The sequence below is a fragment of the Acinonyx jubatus genome, chromosome D4, assembly GCF_027475565.1.
Source record: "Acinonyx jubatus isolate Ajub_Pintada_27869175 chromosome D4, VMU_Ajub_asm_v1.0, whole genome shotgun sequence".
Classification (NCBI taxonomy): Eukaryota; Metazoa; Chordata; class Mammalia; order Carnivora; family Felidae; genus Acinonyx; species Acinonyx jubatus.
Window position 1 is genome coordinate 68,419,605 of NC_069391.1, and position 20,920 is coordinate 68,440,524.

Consider the following 20,920-nt stretch of genomic DNA (forward strand, 5'->3'; position numbering starts at 1 on the left):
TGTGTTGAGTAAGAAGTTGCTGCAGCCAAGATCAAAGAGGTTTTGCCTGCTTTCTCCTTGAGGATTTTGATGGCTTCTTGTCTTACATTTAGGTATTTCATCTATTTGAGTTTATTTTTGTGTATGGTGTAAGAAAGTGGTCCAAGTTCATTATGTTGCATGTCCCTGTCCAGTTTTCCCAGCACCACTTGCTGAAGAGACTGTCTTTATTCCATTGGATATTCTTTCCTGCTTTGTCAAAGATTAGTTGGCCATACGTTTTTGGGTCCATTTCTGGGTTCTCTATTCTGTTCCATTGATCTGAGTCATCTGTTTTTTTTCTCTCTCTTTTTTTTTTTTAGGTTTATTTATTTATTTTTGAGAGAGGGAGAGTGTGCAAGTGTGTGCACGAGCGGGGAATGGGCAAAGAGGGAGAGAGAGACAGAGAGAGAGAATCCCAAGCAAAGCTCCACAATGTCAGCATGGAGCCCGATGCAGGGTTTGAACTCATGAACCATGAGATCATGACCTGAGTAGAAATCAAGAGTTAGTCACTTAACTGAGCCGTCCAGGCACCCTTCATCTTTTTTTGTTTGTTTGTTTGTTTGTTTTAATGTTTATTTTTGAGAGAGGGGGAAGGGGCAGAGAGAGGGGGTCACAGAGGATCCAAAGCAGGCTCCATGCTGACAGCAAAGAGCCCAAGGCAGGGCTCGAACTCACCAACTATTGAGATCATGACCTGAGCTGAAGTTGGACACTTAACCAACTAAGCCACCAAGATGCCCCCTTTGTTTTGTTTTGTTTTGTTTTTAATTTAGTTTTTTATTTTTGAGAGAGCAAGCAGGGGAGGGGCAGAGAGAGAATCCCAAGCAGGCTCTGCGCTGTCAGTGCAGAGCGCAGCTTGAACTCACAAACTGTGAGATCATGACTTGAGCCGAAATCAAGAGTCAGATGCTTAACCCAGGTGCCCCTAGATTTTTCTCATCTTAAAATTATCCTTCTTTAACCTTATGCTTTTCTCTTTCTGTCTTCTCACCTTTATAACCGAACTGGTTGGAAAAGTTTACTGCATCTGTTTCTGTTTCCTCTGCTTCCATTCATTCTCTCATCCTCTCCAGTTTGGTGTCTGGTTCCTGTCTCTACCATCTACTTCAAAGCTTTTGAGAAATTCACTAGTGCTTTCTCGGTCACTAAAGTCCTTAAAACCTCAGCTGCATCCAGCATAGTTCACCACTCCTTCCTTCCTGAAATATTTTCCCCTTTGCCTTTGTGAAATTATATTCTTGTTTTTTTCCTCTGACTGCTTAATCTCTGTCTTTGCTAGTTCATCCTGCATGATCAGTACTTAATATATGGGAATTCCCCAAACCTCTAGGCTTATGCATCTTCTGTCTTCTATCTTTGATGACCTCATCTTTTTCCATGGCTACAATTTAACTCTGATAGCTTTCAAATTTAATCCTTAACCCCAGATTTGTACTTGGAGCTCTGGATTCCTATATCCAACCATTGACATCCTCATTAGGTTGTCTTATAGATTAAATTCATGATCTTCCTTACTTATCTCACCACAATTCCCCTCCCTGCTCCCTTCATAGGGGAAAATACATAGTTTTCCATGTGCTTTACCTAACATTTCAATCCATTCAAATAGGTAAGCTAGCAATCATCCTTGACTCTGTCTTCTTCCTAAGAAGGAACCACTAAGTCCTATATAGATTATATCTTCTGAATATCTTTAACCTATTCAATTCTCATTTCTACTACCAACAACCTAGCCTCTTTCTTATGGTCCTTCCTCCAATGTGAGGATTAGGTCTGCCTGTCAGTCACGTGATCTTTGGGTCTCAGCTTCTCAGCTCTCTTAGATCATGGTTTAAACCAACAAGACATAGCACTAAGTCTCTATTTTGGGAAAAGAGAAAACTCTTTTGGTCAGAGTGCATACATAGTTTTCTGGAATGCAAATCTGCCTGTAACTTAAACTTTTTACATTTTCATCTAGGGCAGTTTTGTTTCTTCTAGCCATATCTCTCATTCTAGGGAAACGACCCTATGTAAAGGGAGAACGAGTATTGCAGAAAAAGGAAAAAGTCTATTCCAGAGATATATTAAAGTTTCCACTACTTCATGCAAAAACAGAAAAGCTGCTCACAGTCTTCTGTTTGGGGCTAACTTTCCAACATGCCTGTTTCTTCATTCTCCCTTTGACTAAACCATTTCCGGAGAATACCACGACGTCTGTGTAGGTTCTCCTTGGAGTACCAGTTCTTAACTGAAGTCCGTGCATAGGCTGTAAGAAAAAGTGTGGGAACCCTTGAAACTGTGTGTCATAGTGTGATCTTGAGCTTTTTACCTCTCTAAACACCAATTTTCTCCAGCTATCAAATGGAGTTTTTAATAGTCCCTGTCTCAGAAGATTATCGTGAGGATTAAATGGGACAATTAAATAGATATGAAAAGCCTGGCATCATACCTGGTGAACAGTTACTTTAATATTATAACAGGGATTATATCGTAAGAGAATGGCAATAATGTCTAGAGTAACATGTAGAGAGGATGACACCTACTATAGTACACTCACAAGAAGAGGAAGGGCAGAGAGTCTGCTCCAAGCAACTATAAGGTGCCTTTATTTCAGCATCTTGGCGTTGCTGCGACTATGACGGGGACTAAGTTATAACTACGGACGAGAGGCTAGGAAGCATGAAAAAATTAATGGGTAAATATAACAGGGTCATATTCACTTGTAATACAGTGCAGGTGAGCAGAGAAAATTTCTTTTATTTAGTCTGCAGCAGACCTGTGTTCTTTATGACACCACCACCCCTCTCACCCTGCCCAATCCACATCACGATAATTGCTGGAAGCCTAGGAACAAACTAAATGTCCAGTCTGTTCAAACCTTACTCTGGTAATTTAACCATTTCCTGTAAGTAACTCTCAGCTCTCTTGAATAAGAATATTCAGTCCAGTGTATGCGATGGTCAGGTATATAGCTTTTATTGCATCATATGGAGTTGAAGAGAAAAGGATCACCTGAATTTCAGTTGGTCCTTGGGTGTGACTGGCTGGAATGTGCTCTCTCTTGTCTGCTTTTCTTTGCTGGGTCCCATGATGAAGCCCCGAGTTGGCATAAACTTGTAGTCTGGTCTCGCTTTCAGTTTAGAGCATGGAGGTGCTTTGGCTTCATCTCACCTCCTCTGGCATTATGAATCCCCATTGAGGCTACTAGGTCCCCATCTATCTTGCTAGCCCAGTGGACTGTCCTCTTCTTCACTTTTGGGGTCAGTTATCGTGGGGAAACGGTCATTGGTTCTCAGGATCCACATCACTTGATGCCAAGGAGTCTATATAATAAGTCTCTTTCCATTTTTTCTTCTCTTTTTCTTTCTTCTTCTTCTTTTAAATAAATGTTTATTTATTTTTGAGAGAGAGCATGAACAGGGGAGGGGCAGAGAGAGAGGGAGAAAGAGAATCCCAAGCAGGTCCCACACTGTCAGTATAGAGCCCGACGTGGGGCTCGAACTCGTGAACTGTGAAATCATAACCTGAACCAAAATCGAGAGTCTGATGCTTAACCGCTGAGCCACCCAGACACCTCTCATCCCTCTTTCCCTGATCGAACTTTTCTGCTCTTTCAGCGAGGCTGGGCAGCCCCCTGTGGGTGGGTCCTCTGCACTACTGTCTGCGTGTTGCCCTTCTGCCCCCAGTGATATACCTTACTTATCACCCCCTTTCTGGGCCAAAATTCGGAGGGAGGAAAACTGGAACACACATCTTTCTTACCATCTCTTTCTTTCTTTCTGCCATTCCCAGGACTAGAACATGATAGAGTTTCCTTTTACTTCCTTTATATCAGTACTTCTGAAATTACCTGTGGAGAAGGTGCAGTTTTCATTTTATTATTAGCTTGTCAAGCCCATTTTAGTATTAAAATGAAAATGAAATAAAAAATTAAAATACACAATACAAGTTAATCTTTTAATTATTTATTGTAACTATTAATATTCAACAGACATAAAATTCTGTCCAATTTTATAAAGGTTTCTAAACACTTTCAATTTCTGTAGTTTTATCCATCATGGACCAATAAGCAATAGTAATGCAGACCAGCCCACTTTGGTTCATGGCCTCCTTCCTTATTCCTGCTAAGGTAGTGGTGGACAGAGGCATCATCTCTAAACCCAGGAGAACTCCTGAGGCTTCTTAAAATGTGGATGGAAAATAAAGGACCATGATCTATCTTTTTTAAAAATTTTATTTATTTATTTTGAGAGAGAGCACGAGTAGGGGAAGGGCTGAGAGAGAGTCAGAGAGAGAGTCCCAAGCAGGCTCTGTGATGTCAGCACAGCCAGATGCGGGGCTCAGTCTCACGAACCATGAGATCACAACCCAAGCCGAAATCAAGAGTCGGACCTTAACTGACTGAGTCGCCCAGGAGCCCCATATCTTTTTTTTTTTTAAGTTTATTTATTTAAGCAATCTCTACACCCAGCGTGGGGCTTGAACTCGTGACCCCGAGATCAAGAGCTGCATGCTATACTGACTCAGCCTGCCAAGCACCCCCCATCATCTATCTTGAAAGGCTGTTCTCATGCACAAAATCCTATTTCTGAATGACAGAAACTGAATATTACTTTTCATATTTCTACTGTCATAACTTCTAGTATCCCCATGGCAGATGGGTGCCTTGGGGAGACTAACTAAAAGGTCATGAGCTCAGAAAGGCAGAAGAGAAAAGCACATTTGTAATTTTCAGACTCTTAACCTGCTGTGCTGATTTATAACACTGGCAAACAATGAAAAAAAACCAAGTGATGTTAGTAAACCTTGATTTGCTGTGAGATTTTATTGCTTCAATGAGGGGCTAACATTATTTTCCTCTCCAGTAGCCCCAACCTTCATCTTTCTTTTTACAAGGAAGAAAGTAAATGTGAAGAAAATGATTATCTGCATAAATATTTAATGATGGCCAGGAAGTAAAAGCAATAAGGTGTTTTTAATTTCTGTTCTCTACAGGAACTAAAGTCAAAAACAGAACAGCAAGACTCTCTGACACTGGAAACCGAGGACCTTGATGCATTTAAGATGAAAAAGAGAAAAGGTTCGTTTGGAAGTATAGACCAATTCCAGGTTTGTCGATTCTGTTTAGTGTTTCCTGCTTTCTCTTTGCTTTGATGGTTGTTTAAATAGAGGTAAAAAGTGGTGTACTCTGAATAAAATCTTCAAACACTGGACTTTACCACTGGACTACAAATTTTCTAATATTTCTCCCAAAGCTTTTCTGTTACTAAAAAATTACTCTCGGGCACCTGAGCGTCCAAATTTGGCTCAGGCCATGATCTCACAGTTTGTGATTTGAGCCCGCGTCAGACTCACTGCTGTCAGCACAGCTTGGGATTCTCTCTCTCTCCCTCTCTCTCTGCCCCTCTGCCACTTGTATCTCTCTCAAAAACAAAATAAACATTAAAAAAAATTACTCTCTCATCCAGAAATGTGCTTGTATTCTTTTTTCAGTAGAATGCATTTATTTGGGGGCATCTGGGTGGCTCAGTTGGTTGGGCATCAGGCTTTGGCTCAGGTCATGATCTCGTGGCCAGTGAGTTCGAGCCCCACATCAGGCTCCGTGTTGACAGCTCAGAGCCTGGAGCCTGCTTTGGATACTGTGGTTCCCCCTCTCTCTGCCCCTCCCCCCCTCAAAAATAAACATAAAAAAAAGAATGCATTTATTTGAATGTTGTAGAATGTAAACATGAAATCCATGTTCACTGGATTGTATTTATTCCCATGGAAACAATACATTTCTAAAAATCAGAGCCCTCCATTCAAACATAACCAAATTATATATGTACCATATATGATGTATTAAAAGTTATTGTTTTAGTGCCACATTTATTTTTTTAAATGTTTATATATTTTTGAGAAAGAGTGGGGAAGGGGGAGAGAGAGAGGGAGATAGGGAATCACAAGCATACTCCACACTATCAGCACAGAGTTCCATGTGGGGCTCGAATTCATGAACTGTGAGATCACAACCTGAGCCAAAACCACAGGGTCGGATGCTTAACCAACTAAGCCACCCAAGTACCCTGTTTTAGTGCCACATTTAAAAAGTGATATCTGTAAACTAACTCAAAGTTCAAGGAAACAAAATTGTATTTTTATGTAAATTCAAAATGGCAATTCTAAAAATCTTAAAAATACTGCAATTAAACCTAATTACACTCAAATGCTAAATACATCACCTTCTGAAAAATTTATTTGCTCTTTCTTAAATTTTATGTATTTTACTAGTAAAATTGAGGACGTGAATGTATTCCGAGTTATTTATTTTACCTAGTATGTTTTAGACATTGGTTAAGCGCTATCACTCTGACATTCTGTGCTGCTTGGTAATAACATTTCTGGGCAGAAAGGGTATGTGGGAGAGTAAGAGAGGTAGGAACACACAGAGCAGTGAGACCTGTTTTTCAAAACACTAAGGATCTAAATTTTAAATGAATACAACAATAAAAAGATTTCCACAGCTTGCACTATATTGGGTTGAAAATATTAATAAAACAAAAACAAAACTTCATGTTTTTAAACACTGCAAAAGAAAAACCCACTTTCCAGAATTTGACCCTAAATAAGAACAAGATTATAAAGTAATCAATATGGGTATCCAAAGAGCTTAGAATAGGATATTGATTTGTTATGAAGCTCCTTTATAAGGAAGTATTTTTTGAATTGTGTGATAGGAACTGTGTGATAGGAACCTTTGCTATTAAAGGAGAAAAGACAAATCAAGAAATTTTCAGAAAACTTACTAAGGTACAGTGAATTGTATAAATCGTAACCTTTATTATATCAAATGCAGAAAAATCCACTCATTTATTATTTCCCTAAAAAACCTGTATTATGTGCACTCCTACCCATTCTTCAAAGCACTGCCGAAATATTTCTTACTCTGTGAGGCCAGCACTGACATTTCTTAGAGCCATTCCAGTCCCTCACTCCCTTTTTGCTGACATGGTACCTGGGAGTTAGCTGTACACAGCATTTATTAGCAACAATCATAATTTTTCAGGTTTCCCTCCTATTGGAATGGACCTTACAAAAGATCTGTTATTAATTTTTCAAACCCCACTCCAAGTCAAGGAATGTTCATAGAATATGTTTTAGCTAATTGCTAGACTTCATAGGTTCTCCTGTATGGAGTTTCTAAGGTAGAGCTGGATATAACGAAACAAAAGTGTCTCTATAGTTGTTCTGGGATATCCTTCCTGTTTCTTATAAACTGTAGAGCTACTGTTATAGGCTTCAATATTACTTCAATATTATTTGGATGCGATAGTGCTTGTAGGGCCATGCTATCTAGGTCTGGATGGAGGACTGCATAGCACTGGATCTACTTTGCTTTGGCCACTTCACTCTCTTTTCCTCATGCATATTCACTATCTCATTGTTTTGGTTTTTTTTTAACGGTAGAACTGATCTTAGACAGTCATATTCCATTCATATTTTTTTCTTTCTGGGTATCCTCGATTTGAGAGAATACTAAGATACTTGTTTTGGAACTCCTTCCAGCTCATTTTATCTTATAATTGATGTTGACAGGCTACAGTGCAGAGTGGATTTCCATGCCCTATTATATGTGTCTTCCACCGTGTATTCATTTACTTACTTCGTTGATTAGTTAGTTGGATCAGGCATTCATTCAGTCATTCATATAACATTTTATTGAAGGCCGGTCATGGGCCAGGAAGTATAGCAGGCATTGGGGATAGAGAGTTAGAAAAGACAGTCTGTCCAGTCAGTCAAGGAACTCAGTCAGTCGGGGAGACAGACTGTAGAGCACCAAACAGTGTAAGTGCTGTGATGGAGGTATGTTCCTCTACGACAGAGAAAAAGATCCCCCAGCCTGTTCTCAGAATTACCTCTTAATATATGTATGGAAAAATTGTCAGTCCTTTTGTCAACTTAGAAAATCCCAGACTCAAACATGTTCGGAGAATACATCTTAATTCCCTATAAAACACAGCAAGATGTTAACTGGAACCACTTCCTAATGATTTTAGACCGGAACACTGTTTTATTACTCTCACCAATAGTTTTTAAATGTTCATTTAAGGTATTTTAGCCAATCTGAAATTACATTATTACAATATACATCGTATGACAGAAGAAAAACAAATGATGTAATGACGTTTCTTTGAAATTTTAATGTAGAAATTGGATGAGCAAAAGAAATGGTTAGATGAAGAAGTAGAAAAAGTCCTGAACCAACGCCAAGAATTGGAGGAGCTGGAAGAAGATTTAAAAAAACGAGAGGCCATAGTTTGTAAGAAGGAGGCCCTGTTACAGGAGAAGAGCCACCTGGAAAATAAGAAGTTGAGATCTAGCCAGGTATGCGATTTGTTATGCTCTTGGATTCTGGGTGTAAGCCATATAAACTAGGATTACCTTTCTCTCTAAGAAGTAAAGCATACTACTATGAAATTAGAAACCAAAAGAAAACGCTTCTGGTTTTCAATGTATTTTTGCATATTAGTGCTTATTTAATGACCACCACTAAAATCTATTGCAATTTTGAAGTCGAATGTTCAATGTTCATTGGTTCAATGTTCTGCCAAGTATATTATTATTAACATTTTTGGGTATTTGAAAAATTATGGTAAAATAGACATAACATAAAATTGGCCATTCTGACCGTTTTAAGTGTGTGATTCAGTGGCATTAATTACGTTCACAATGTTATACAACCATCACCCTATTTCCAAAATGTTTTATTACCCCAAACAGAAAGTCTATAACCATTAAGCAGTAACTCTCCTTTTCTCCCTGCAACCTCTGTTATTAACTTTAGTGGATATTTAAGAAATAAATTGTACCATTTGATGCTGTATAGAGAACACTGGTAATTTGGGAAAATAGACTTAAAAATGATCTAGCTATTGGGGTGCCTGGGTGGCTCAGTTGGTTGAGCGTCCTACTTCAGCTCAGGTCATGATCTCACCATTTGTGAGTTTAAGCTCCACATCAGGCTCTGTGCTGACAGCTCGGAACCTGGAGCCTGCTTCAGATTCTGTGTCTCCCTCTGTCTCTGTCCCTCCCCTCCTCACACTCTGTCTCTCCCTTTCTCTCAAAAATAAACATTAAAAAAAAAATGATCTAGCTGTCACTACTACCCAAAGTTAGGGGTTTGCAGGGTTGATGTAAAAGAGAGTTTTTATGTGATGAAGAATTTGTTCAGTTTTCAAATTATAATGACTTGGGGACCTTTACAAGAACTTTTGCTGGAGAACCTGGGTTTTGAGCCAAAGAAGTGATTTTTATGAAGGGGTTTGCCTCAATTTCAGGTTTTGAAAAAGGAATGATTATGGAAGGAATAGAAGAACCAGGGGATACGTTTTTTGGATGTAGCTATGTATATTTTCAACTATAGCAATAACAGCATCTGAAAATGAAGCTGGCTTGCCCCAGACTTGAGGAGGACTTTCTGCCCATCAGGCCGAGGACAGTCTATACATTGAGTAATTGAACAGCAAGGATCAATGACCTGCCTCTTTAGTAGACCTTCCTTTCAGGCTGCATCTAGACCAGTAAGATCTGAGATGATGGTCATGTGTTCTTAGCCTCTCCACCTCAATACGACAGGCAGACAAGTGTGGAAACCTGAACTTACCTCTGCTCTGTCCTCCTTTCCCCATTCATGTTGAATAGCTATTGGCACCCAGGGATAGGGGCAGCCCCTCTAACCAGGCTTGTTGTTGGTGCTGTATCAGGTAGCTTGCTCATGCTGGCTGTAAGGGCCAAGTTTTATTTTTACTTTACTTTTTTTTTATTTTTACTTTGCTTTTTTATTTTTATTTTACTTTTATATATTTTTTTATTTTTTAAGTTTATTATTATTATTACTTATATTTATATTTTTATATTTATATATTATATTTATATATATTTATATTTATATATATTATATATTATTTATATTTATGTTTATATTTATTATTATTTTTAACTAGTCTCTACACAAACTCACTACCCTGAGATCACAGGTTGCACCCTCCTCCAGTGGAGTCAGCCAGGTGCCCCTGTCAGGGCCGAGTTTGAAAAGCTACCCCTCAAAACATGTAAATGACAGCAAGAGAGATGAACACATTTAAATATCAATGTGTAAATAGAAGAAAATAAACTGGGACCTTTACTATATGTTCCATATCACAAAAGAAAAAAGAGGAAAAAACAAAAAAAAACCTTTCTCCTGAAATAAGTTTACTTTATGATACAGGGGGGAAAAAGTTGAAGTTTTCTACTTTGAACAAGATGTAAAATTTAGGAAGCAAGAACATACTGAGGTAAGTAGAGAGTAGAAATAAATGAAACCCACAGCAGAGCAAAGCAAAATTGATTCTTTGAAGATTGTTTTAATGAAACAGAAGAGAAACTTGGTGATGTTATACTGCTGGGTTCTTTTCTGAACAAAAGGTGTGAATAGATTACATTTTTTTCCAGTGTTTTAAGAAATATTTATAAGGTTCAATCCTATGCATTTTGGACATGGAATGTGATATAAAAAACCTATTTTCATACCATATACGATTTCAACTCAAAGGAAGTCGCAGACCTAAATGTAGGAGGTAAAACTATAAAACCCTTAGAAAAAAACAAAGGTGTAAATCTTTGTGATCTTGGGTTAAGCAATAGTTTCTTTGCTATACCTGAAGCAAAAGCAATAAAGGAAACATTAGATAAATTGGACTTCATCAAAATTAAAAACATTTGTTATGCAAAGGACACCATCAAGAAAGTTGGTGTTGAAAAGACAACCCACAGAATGGGGAGAAATGTTTGCAAATCATATACTTGATAAAGGACTTGTCTCTAGAATATATAAAGAAGTCTTAACTCAGTAATAAAAAGACAATTCAATTAAAAATGGGTGAAGGATCTAGTAGACATTTCTCAAAGAAGATATACAAATGGCCAATAAACATATGAAACATCAGTAGCCATCAGGGGTATGCAAATCAAAACATAGATGAGATACTCCCTCACACTTACTGGGATTGCTGTAGTCAGAAAAATAGATACTAAGTGTTGGCGACAATATGAAGAAACTGGAATTTTAGTGCACTGCTTGTGGGATTGTAAAATGGTACAGTTGCCTTGGATAACTATCTTACAGTTCTTCAAAAGGTTAATCATAGCATTACTATGTCACCCAGCCACTCCACTCCTAGGTATATATCCAAGAGAAGTGAAAGCACATGTCTACACAAAAGCTTGTACGTGAATGTGCATAACAGCATTATTCACAATAGCCTCAAAATGAAAAAAATTCAAATGTCCCATTAGCCGATGAATGGGATAAACAGAAAGTGGTATATCCGTACTAGGGTATGTTTCTCAGCTATAGAAAAGAATGAAGTTCTGATACATGCTACCACGTGGATGAACCCCAAAAACATTGTGTTAAGGGAAAGAAACCAGTCACGAAAGACCCATGTCGTATGTACATGTAATTTATATCAATGTGCAGATGAGGCAAGTCTGTAGAGACAAAAAGTAGAATAATGGTTGCTTAGGGCTGAGTGGGGAATGGGGAGTGGAATGACTGCTAGGGGGCATGGGGTTTTATTTTTGAGGACAGTGAAAACGTTCTAAAATTGATTGTGGTGATGGGTGCACAACTCTGTGAGAGTACTAAAAGCCATTGAATTATACACTTAAATCGGGGACTTAGGGGTGCCTGGCTGGCTCAGTCTGTGGAGTGTGCAACTCTTGGTCTCAGGATTGGGAGTTCAAGACCCATATTGGGTATAGAGATTACTTAAAATAAAATCTTTAAAAATAAATAATTAGGTGAATTGTTCGGTATGTGAATTAGATCTCAATAAAGCTATTACTCAAAAAAACGCTATAAGCCCATAAAGGAAAAAAAAAAGATACAGAAGACTAAAGATTACCAAAAAATGTAAGATGGGAAGGTATAGGTAAGTAGTTACTTACTTAGCAGAAGAGGCTGGAATCCAAATGCCTTGAGAGCTTAAGAAGGACATGAATGAGAGCTGTAGCATGAGTTGTTTTTTTTTTTTTTTTTTTGAGAGATAGAGCATGAGCGGGATAGGGGCAGAGAGAGAGGGAGACACAGAATCCAAAGCAGGTACCAGGCTCTGAGCTGTCAGCACAGAGCCCAGTGGGGGCTCAAACTCACAGACCGCGAGCCAAAGTCAGACCCTTAACCAACTAAGTCACCCAGGCACCCCTAGTATTTTGTTTGTTTGTTTTTGTTTTTTTTAATAATACCTTTATGAGAGGAGTGCCTGGGTGGCTCAGTTGGTTGAGCATCCGACTTCGGCTCATGGTTTGTGGGTTCAAACCCCGCGTCAGGCTCTGTGTGATAGCTCAGAGCCTGGAGCCTGCTTCGGATTCTGTGTCTCCTTCTCTCTCTGCCCCTCCCCCACTTGTGCTCTGTCTCTCAAAAAAAAATAAATGTAAAAAAACATTTTTTTTTTAGTAATGATACCTTTATAAGATAGAATTCACATAGAATACAAAAAGACTCCGAAATGAAGGGACTAAGATTTTCAGAAGGCAGAAGTGAGGCATAGGATGGAAACGACATCATCAGGAAACCACCCTTTTCTCACTTTGAAGACCAGACGGTTTATTTTCTGAAGTTTGAACCAGGTACAGCAGATGGTCACGGTAAGTCAGAATACTCAAAAGAGGTAATGAATAAAAGTCAGTCTATGTAGGAATCCTGAGATAGCCATTTCCTAACATCTACTTGGATCCCAAAATGCTGACAGCCAGATTTATACTTCCAAACAAGACATTGTTGGATTTTCTGAAACAGTCCATGAAGAAAGACCTAAAAACACCCTTGGGGGCCCCCAACTAAGTGGCCAGACCCCAGATACATCCCATGGTGACAAAGTATACCTACTACAGAACTTATCAGCATTTTCATACCTAACTCTTAAATGTGACATCCATGTCGGGAATGCTACTAACATGAAAGTCAGAGTCCAAAAGAAAAAAAGAAGCTCAGAGACATCAGAAATAGAGGAAGGAGCTGAAAAAAACTTTCAAAAAACCTTTAATATTCTCAAGGTGTTGAAAGATTATATAGTCTATCCATAAAATGAGAACTGCTAGAAATTTAAACATTTTATTTTTAATTTTTTCAACATATGTTTTATATCCTAGAGAGAGACCATGCGAGAGGGAGAGAGGGACAGAGAGGGAGATAGAGAGAATCTTAAGCACGCTCCACACTTATCACGGAGCCCAACACAGGGCTCAATCCCATGACCTTGGAATCATGACCTGAGCCGAAATCAAGAGTCAGATGCTCAACTGACTGAGCCACCCAGGCACCCTGAGAACTGTTGGAAATTTAAAGCGTTGGAGGATAACATTGAGAAAATATCCCAGAAAGTAAATAAAAGAATAAATTAACAGAAAATAAGAGAAAAAAATTTAATTGGCAGATAAATCCAGAAGTCCAACGTCCAAGAAATGGAATTTCAGAAAGCTATAACAGAGAAAACAGAAGAGGGGACTATCAAAGACAATACAAAAAATTTTCCCAGCACTGAAGATATGAGACTCTAGATGGAAATTGGTCATCAAGGGCCTGCAAAATGAGTGCCAAAAGCTTATCACTGTGAAGTTTTAAGTATACTGAGGAAAAAAAAAAAAGATCCTGAAAACTACCAGATAGAAGACATGAGTCACTTGTAAATCTCAACAATCAGAATGATATTGGATTTCTCAACCTTCTTCAGTAGACACTAAAAGACCTGCAGCAGTCTTCCAACTCACAAGGAAAATTATTTCCAATCAAGACTTCTTTTGAGCCTAACTCTGAATCAAATATGAAGGCAGAATAAGGGCATTTTCAAGTGAAAAGAATGATCTCTGACCTCATCTCTCAGGAAACTACTAGAGGATATGCTCCACAAAAATGAGGGCATCAGCTATGAAAAAGGAAGACTTGGGGTACTGAAAGTGTGATCCAACATGGAAATTCCAGGGATAATACTAAAAGGAAGTTCCAGAATAACTAGTCCAGTTTGGAGCAGGAGGATGGAGATTTCAGGCAAAATGTTTCCAGAAAAAGAATAGAACAAAAAGATGACCTGATTTAAGTTTTGGTCAAGTGAAAAAAAACAGTATTGAGAGGAACTGTATAATTGTATTAGAGAAGAATTAGTAGAACATACCAGCAGTCATACCCTATGGAAAATGATAATTTTATACGAGACATTTAAGCTGTGAATAATACTCACAAAGCTATGTGAACTGAATATTGATTTAACATAAAACTGTAATACACCTTATACTGGGAGACTAGAGGGAGGGGAAGTAGAGGAGGCATAATAGTGCCAAGTGCTCATCTTCCATAATAGTCCATCTGTGGGCACTATTTGAAATGGGTTATATTATTTAGAAACATGGACATTAACACAAGCAGAAATAGCTAGAAAGGTTGAAGATAGTTGTTTCTGGAGAGTGGGACTCAGGTAAGAGGGTGGGGTAGGGAGACTGCTTTTTTAAAAACTTTTAAACCTGTGGTATATATACATGTAATTACTTAGATGAAAATCCATTTTAAGAATTTTCTTTTTTTAATGTTTGTTTATTTTGAGAGAGACAGAACATGAGCCAGGAAGTTGTGAGAGAGAGGAAGAGAGAGAGAATCCCAAGCAGGCTCCACACTACCAGCGTAGAGCCTGACGCAAGGCTCACACTCACTGTGAGATCTTGACCTGAGCCAAAATCAAGAGCTGGATACTTAACCGAATGAGCCACTCAGGTGCACCTTAAAATTTTTCTTAAAAAAAAATTCTTTTAAGTTAGGCCATAATGAAGATCTCCATTACTCTAATTGGCAATATTTTCTGACCAGAATGAAATAAGAGCAGAAACAAATCATATGTTTAAACAACAAACCAAATCTCAACCTATAGAGAACTTATAGTTACAGATCATATAACTGTGTAACAGGCCAAGGAAGAAAAGTTTAATTTAAAAAATAATAAAAAAGAAAAATATTACCTCTTTTTAAAAATAATTTTTTTTAACATTTATTTATTTTTGAGACAGAGAGACAGAGCATGAACGGGGGAGGGTCATAGAGAGAGGGAGACACAGAATCTGAAACAGGCTCCAGGCTCTGAGCTGTCAGCACAAAGCCCGACACGGGGCTCGAACTCACGGACCGTGATATCATGACCTGAGCCGAAGTCAGACGCTTAACCGACTGAGCCACCCAGGCGCCCCCCAAAAAATGTTACCTCTTAAAACCAATACTCTGTAGTCTGGTATAGCCAAGCAATACTTGGCAGTAAATTCATCATTGGAATCTCCATTAAAAAAAAAAAAAAAAAAAAGGCATTCGACTTAAGATTTTAAAAAATGAACCCCCCAGCCCAAAAAACTCCATAAGAGAAAACAATAATGTGGAAGCTCAAAATATATTCAGTTAGTAACTTTTTTCTGTTTTTCCTAATTTATATGCAGTTTGGGTTTCTAATAACTGTTTTTGGGGTGTTTGGTTGATTGTGTCTTTTTAGGTCTTAAACACAGATAGTTTGAAAATATCAACTCGCCTGAACTTGTTGGACCAAGAGTTGTCTGAAAAGAATGTAGAGCTGCAACGCAGCACAGCTGAGGAGAAAATAAAGATTTCTGAACAAGTTCAGGCCCTCCAGAAAGAGAAGGATCAGCTACAGAGACGAAGAAACAGTGTGGACGAGAAACTTAAAAATGGTAGTGTGTTGTCACCTGAAGTAAGTCAGTATTCTTTAGAACTGGAAGTGCTCTATGATGGGTCACTTGGATGATTTCCTCCGTCTTTGTTAACTTAAACATAAAAATGGATAAATCTGGTAAACTCTGTTTTCTTGAGACTTTGTCAGATGTAATGAGTTGAGCTGGCACCCATTAGGTGCCATAAGCCATGCTTGACCAGAGACTGTGATAGCCTCACACAGGGGTCCGTGAACATGGCCTCCTACTGGCATCTTCACGGATGGGAAACTAACACTTACCTTGAGTAGGGACTTTTTCAGCTGGGGTTTCTCATCTGACATCACAGAACACAGATGAGCTGAAGAACTCTTTTTCTCAGTTCTTCCAAAGAGAGCACCTACCTCCTCTCTGCAACTTTCTTGAACGATACTAGGTAATTCGTTACATACATGAATGACTAGGACATTAAGGGTTAATTCCTTTAGAAAGGCCCAGCCTGCAGGAGCATATTCCAGCCCAAGTAGATGCATAGAACTCAAATCCCAATAAAAATACCTTTGAGTTGCAGTTTTCATTTGGGAGAGCTTATGGCTCCTCTCACCTTTATTTTTTTAAACTCTATAAAAGATAGTATATTTATTGGCTGTCACAATTGTCCCAGACTGTGTCGTTTTTCAAAATTTTACATCAGTTGGCAATGGTACTTATCCCTTACTTTATCAGACAAGTATGAATTTTTGAGCCTACATGTTCTCTACAGATATTTTGTAAGTTTATTGATTTATTTTGAGAGGAGAGAGAGAGTACAAGCAGGGGAGGGGTACAGAGAGAGAGAATGCCAAGCAGGCTCTGCATTGTCAGCGCAGAGCCGGACATGGGGCTCAAATTCACGAACTGTGATATCATGACCTGAGCCAAGATCAAGAGTAATACGCTTAACCAACTGAGGCCCCCACATGCCCCTCTATGCAAATATTTATTGTTGCTGTCCTGTCATGACCAAAGCAAGAGAAGATTGTTAAGGGAAAGTGAGTAGCTGGGGATCACGCACCTTGCCGAATCTCGTATGGTTTTAGATTGGAGCAAATGGGAGATGGAAGTTAAGGGGGCTGGGTAAGAAGGAACAAGAGCAAAGATTTCATAACTGAGATTGTTGTTCACTGTGTGGATGAAAGAAATTGAAGACTAACTTGATTGGGGGCTATGTGGCATTATAAGCTTCACTGCCCAGTTTAATAACATGAGTAGCTGAGAGGATCACAGAATCAGACTGTCCTCCTGGGGCTGTTAAATTGGAGCCTGGCCTTGTAGATCGAGAGGTATGAGAGCCTAAGATACTGCAAAATGTAATATTAGTATTTAAGGAATTCTTGCCTGCCCAAGACTGTTACCAGACCCTATAGAAGAAACGAAAACAGTAAAAAGCATTATGCTTCTTTTGAGAAATTCATACTCTATCTGGGGAAAAGAGACAAATATAAGAAAACTCTAAACCCTGAAGAACATAAAAAAAAAAGCAAGTTATAATAATGTAATAAAACTATACTTATTATATTATTTATACAAAGCAATGCAGTGATCATGTGGGGGGAAGATTCATCAAGGCAACTTTGGTGCATTAGAAACTTGAGCTGAGGGGCACCTGGGTGGCTCAGTCGGTTGGGTGTCCAACTTCAGCTCAGGTCATGATCTCACGGTCCATGAGTTTGAGCCCCGCATCGGGCTCTGTGCTGACAGCTCAGAGTCTGGAGCCTGCTTCGGATTCTGTGTCTCCCTCTCTCTCTGCTCCTCCCCAGCTCAGGCTCTGTCTCGCTCTCTCAAAAATAAATAAATGTTAAAAAAAAAAATTTAAAGAAACTTGAGCTGAATTATGAAAACCACAATACTGGTAGATACAAGAAAGAAGGCCGTTGTAGATAGAACACCATAAATAAGGCATGAAGAAGGGAACGAGCAAATTATTTTTGCAGAAAGGGTAGAAGTTCCATTGTCACTACCAAGAAACATTTACATTTCTATTTCATATAGAATTCTGTAACTAAAAAACATTATTTAGGGTTTTGTGGGGAAAACACAGCACCATGCATAATACCTGTGTCGCAGCCAGTCTGGATTGGTTTGAGGGAATGCTGAGCCTCCTACAATTCGTGGGGTTCCGTCAGCCATGGGAGCTTCCGTGCAGCCTTCTTCCACAAGGTTGGTTCTTCTTAGTGTCAGTCTCAAGTGGGCTCTGCTCTCACTACTGTTTTGACGCCAAGATTAACATTACCAAACAGATCTGCCAATAGCAGGTGATCAGGAACATGAGATTGTGATGTGACACAAGACATCAGTAAAATCTAGGTGCAATAGTTGGCTGTTTAGATGTCTTTAAACTAGCTTAGAATTATTTTCTCTTGCCACAATAGATTAAAACCGTTTTCATAATGGGAAGTGATAGAAAGATTTTAGATTATACTAGTACAGGATTCTGCAACAACTTAATATAGACAAATACTTCGTTCTGTGGGTAAATTCCGTAAACAAATTTAAAAAAATACTTCAACTCCATTTTTCTAATAATACACAGCAGTTGCTCAGTGAGAGGGGCATAGGAGAAAATATAAGAACTATTATGTTTATTTCACTTGTACTTTCAATTTCATGTTTTATCACTAACGTGCATAGAAATATATGTACATACAGTGCTTAAAAGTGTTTATGTGTGTTTGTTTTTGGTTTTGGTTTTTCACTGATAGGGATGTGTGATCTAAACTGTTTGGAGACTCCCTGCTTTAGGTGCTTGTTGCTCTCAGTGTGCTCTCTGGATCTGCAGCAGCCTCACCTGGGAGCCTGTTAGAAATGCAGAGCCTTGGGCCACACCCAGACCTGCTGAATCAGAAATCTGCATTTTAACAAGATCCCTGGTGCATGTGTGAAAAAGCAGTGCTCTGTGATAAAACATTAGTCAACTCTTGATAATCTGTCATTTGCCTCCTGGCCATTTTTCATCCTGGAACAGTTTCCCATTGCCATTCATCTTGCCAACCCACACCTATTGCTGGGTTCAAGGGAATCACGAATATTTATACACTGCAGCCTCACTGGATTGGGCCATCCTCAGGGTTCTGTAGTCATACTGCCTTATATTATCTCAGTACTTCCCTAACTTAGATGCAAACTATAGAAACTAAATTTGGGCCAAATTGTTCTCAGACATATATAAAGGTAAACTCTTGCCACATTTGTTTTTGGAAAATATCATAGTATGCATTCAAAAGTTAAATATGTTCTTTGGATAGTCCACTTTTATTTTCTGGTTCCTCTTATCCGTTCACCAATGTACCTTTCAGGACTTAAGTTTGTTTTTCTTAAAAAGGTGAATATTATTTTCTTCCTGATGGAGTGATTATCAGATCATCAAATCCTTGATGGTTAGTGATTGCACAGAGAAACAAAATGGCTCTTTCAGGAGATTTTTTATAAAATTTTTTTTAATAAGTATTACTCAACCTCACACTGGAATGAGTTATTACATACCTTTTCCCTGGATTCCAGAAAAGGAGTTCTGAAAGTCAGTCTATTCTTTAGATAGATCAGAAATATTAACCTTATTTTCTCTTGAAATGCTGGGGGAAGGAGTGGAAAGAAATATTTCGATCACATAATCAGACATATGAAAATATTTTTTTCTCCTTTTTCCTCATTAACTCATTCAGCAGATACTTACTGAGTTTAAACTGTATGATAGGTACTGTGCCAGGCAGTAAGGACTTGAGTATGGACAAGATGGTCTGCCTTCAAGGAACTCAAAGTTGTGGTAACCCTCCACCACACATACAGGTATACAGAAATATTTATCCAAGTCTCACCAAGTTTCAAATAATTTCTTGCCAGAAATTTGGACACTCCCAAATATTATGTGTTTGGATAGTCCAAAGAACTGACAGGGATTCATCAGGTTTTTTGTGTTTTTCTTTTTTCCTACGAAGGAAATCTTCTCTAGCATATGAAAAAAGTTGTACCACCACCATTTTTAATGCCTTTGTTTGCCCCGTAATGACATCTCATAGGAATTTTATGAAATGTTTCATGTCCTTAAATTCTCACTACTTTTTTTTTATGCCATAATCTTTTCTCCCTAAGAGATTCTCTTCTGATGACTAGTCCTTAATAATTTATTCTAAATCTATTTCTTCTTTCCCTGCTGGCAGTCTGTTATTTCGATAGCTCTTTGAAGGGATACTAGGGAGTATCCAGATCTCTCGGACGCATAATATACACTTTAGGAGCTGTGGAAGGAGACACCTGGCAATAGTGCTGGTCCTGGAGGCTGAGGCTTTGTTCAAGTGTATTTCCTGGTTATTGGCATTTGCCGTATGACCTTGGGACGTTTCATAACTCAGCTAGCTTTTGCCTCTTCCATTTTACTACACAAAGTTTATTGCAAGGATTCAATGATTCTATGTTTTATATATGTGTGTATACACATACATTGTGTAGCATTGCAGGCACTCGATAAACGTTATTAAAATTTAGTAGACAAATGGTAATGTTCGTTAGACTCCGATAGCATAGTTGAGATCTTAGTGTATGACCAAGTCCAAGTTGTAGTATTACATTTAAAATGGGTGATTTCTATTATATCTAGGAAGAACATGTTCTTTTCCAACTTGAAGAAGGGATTGAAGCTTTGGAAGCTGCAATTGAATACAAGAATGAAAGTATCCGGAGTCGCCAGAACTCGCTCAGAGCTTCATTCCAAAACCTCTCTTGTAGTGAAGCAAATGTCTTGGAAAAACTAATTTGCCTGAGTCCCATTGAGATTAGAGCTATTCTTTTCAGATATTTCAATAAGGTTTGTTCCTGAGGGACAGGATTTTCTTATAGAAGGGTGGGTCAGGATGCTTATATGTCTCACATTTAAGAAATTGAAAGGCCTAAAAATTTGATGGCATAAATACCGTTGAAGTATGATTTCCCATTCTCAGTACTGAGTGTAATCATCTGAAAGTTTTGTGCATGTCCAACTTCAGGAGGTTCTTAAAGTTGGAAGGGCCTTTTGAAAGAAGGGCTTTTTGTAATAGTTTTAAAAACCGAAGAATTCAAGTTCTATTCCTCAGTTACTATTTCTTGGATATTTTCTAGATTTGCTTGTTGCTGCTCAGCATTCATGAAAAATCAAGGGCCCTCCAACTTTGGGTTCCCTTTC

General features: G+C 38.5%; 1 protein-coding gene across 7 annotated transcripts in view; it reads left to right on the forward strand.

The window, feature by feature from the left end:
* Positions 1–20,920, forward strand: part of KIF27 (kinesin family member 27) — a 98,118-nt gene that overhangs the window by 59,366 nt on the left and 17,832 nt on the right. For all 7 annotated transcript variants that reach the window (XR_008291223.1, XM_053205199.1, XM_053205202.1 and 4 more), the window contains 4 exons: positions 5,002–5,115; positions 8,194–8,370; positions 15,552–15,767; positions 20,360–20,566. Coding sequence is in view for 6 of the 7 variants with exons in the window: in XM_053205199.1 (XP_053061174.1) it covers positions 5,002–5,115; positions 8,194–8,370; positions 15,552–15,767; positions 20,360–20,566 (714 nt within the window). In the remaining variant the exon portion in view is untranslated. The remainder of the gene's footprint in view (positions 1–5,001; positions 5,116–8,193; positions 8,371–15,551; positions 15,768–20,359; positions 20,567–20,920) is intronic.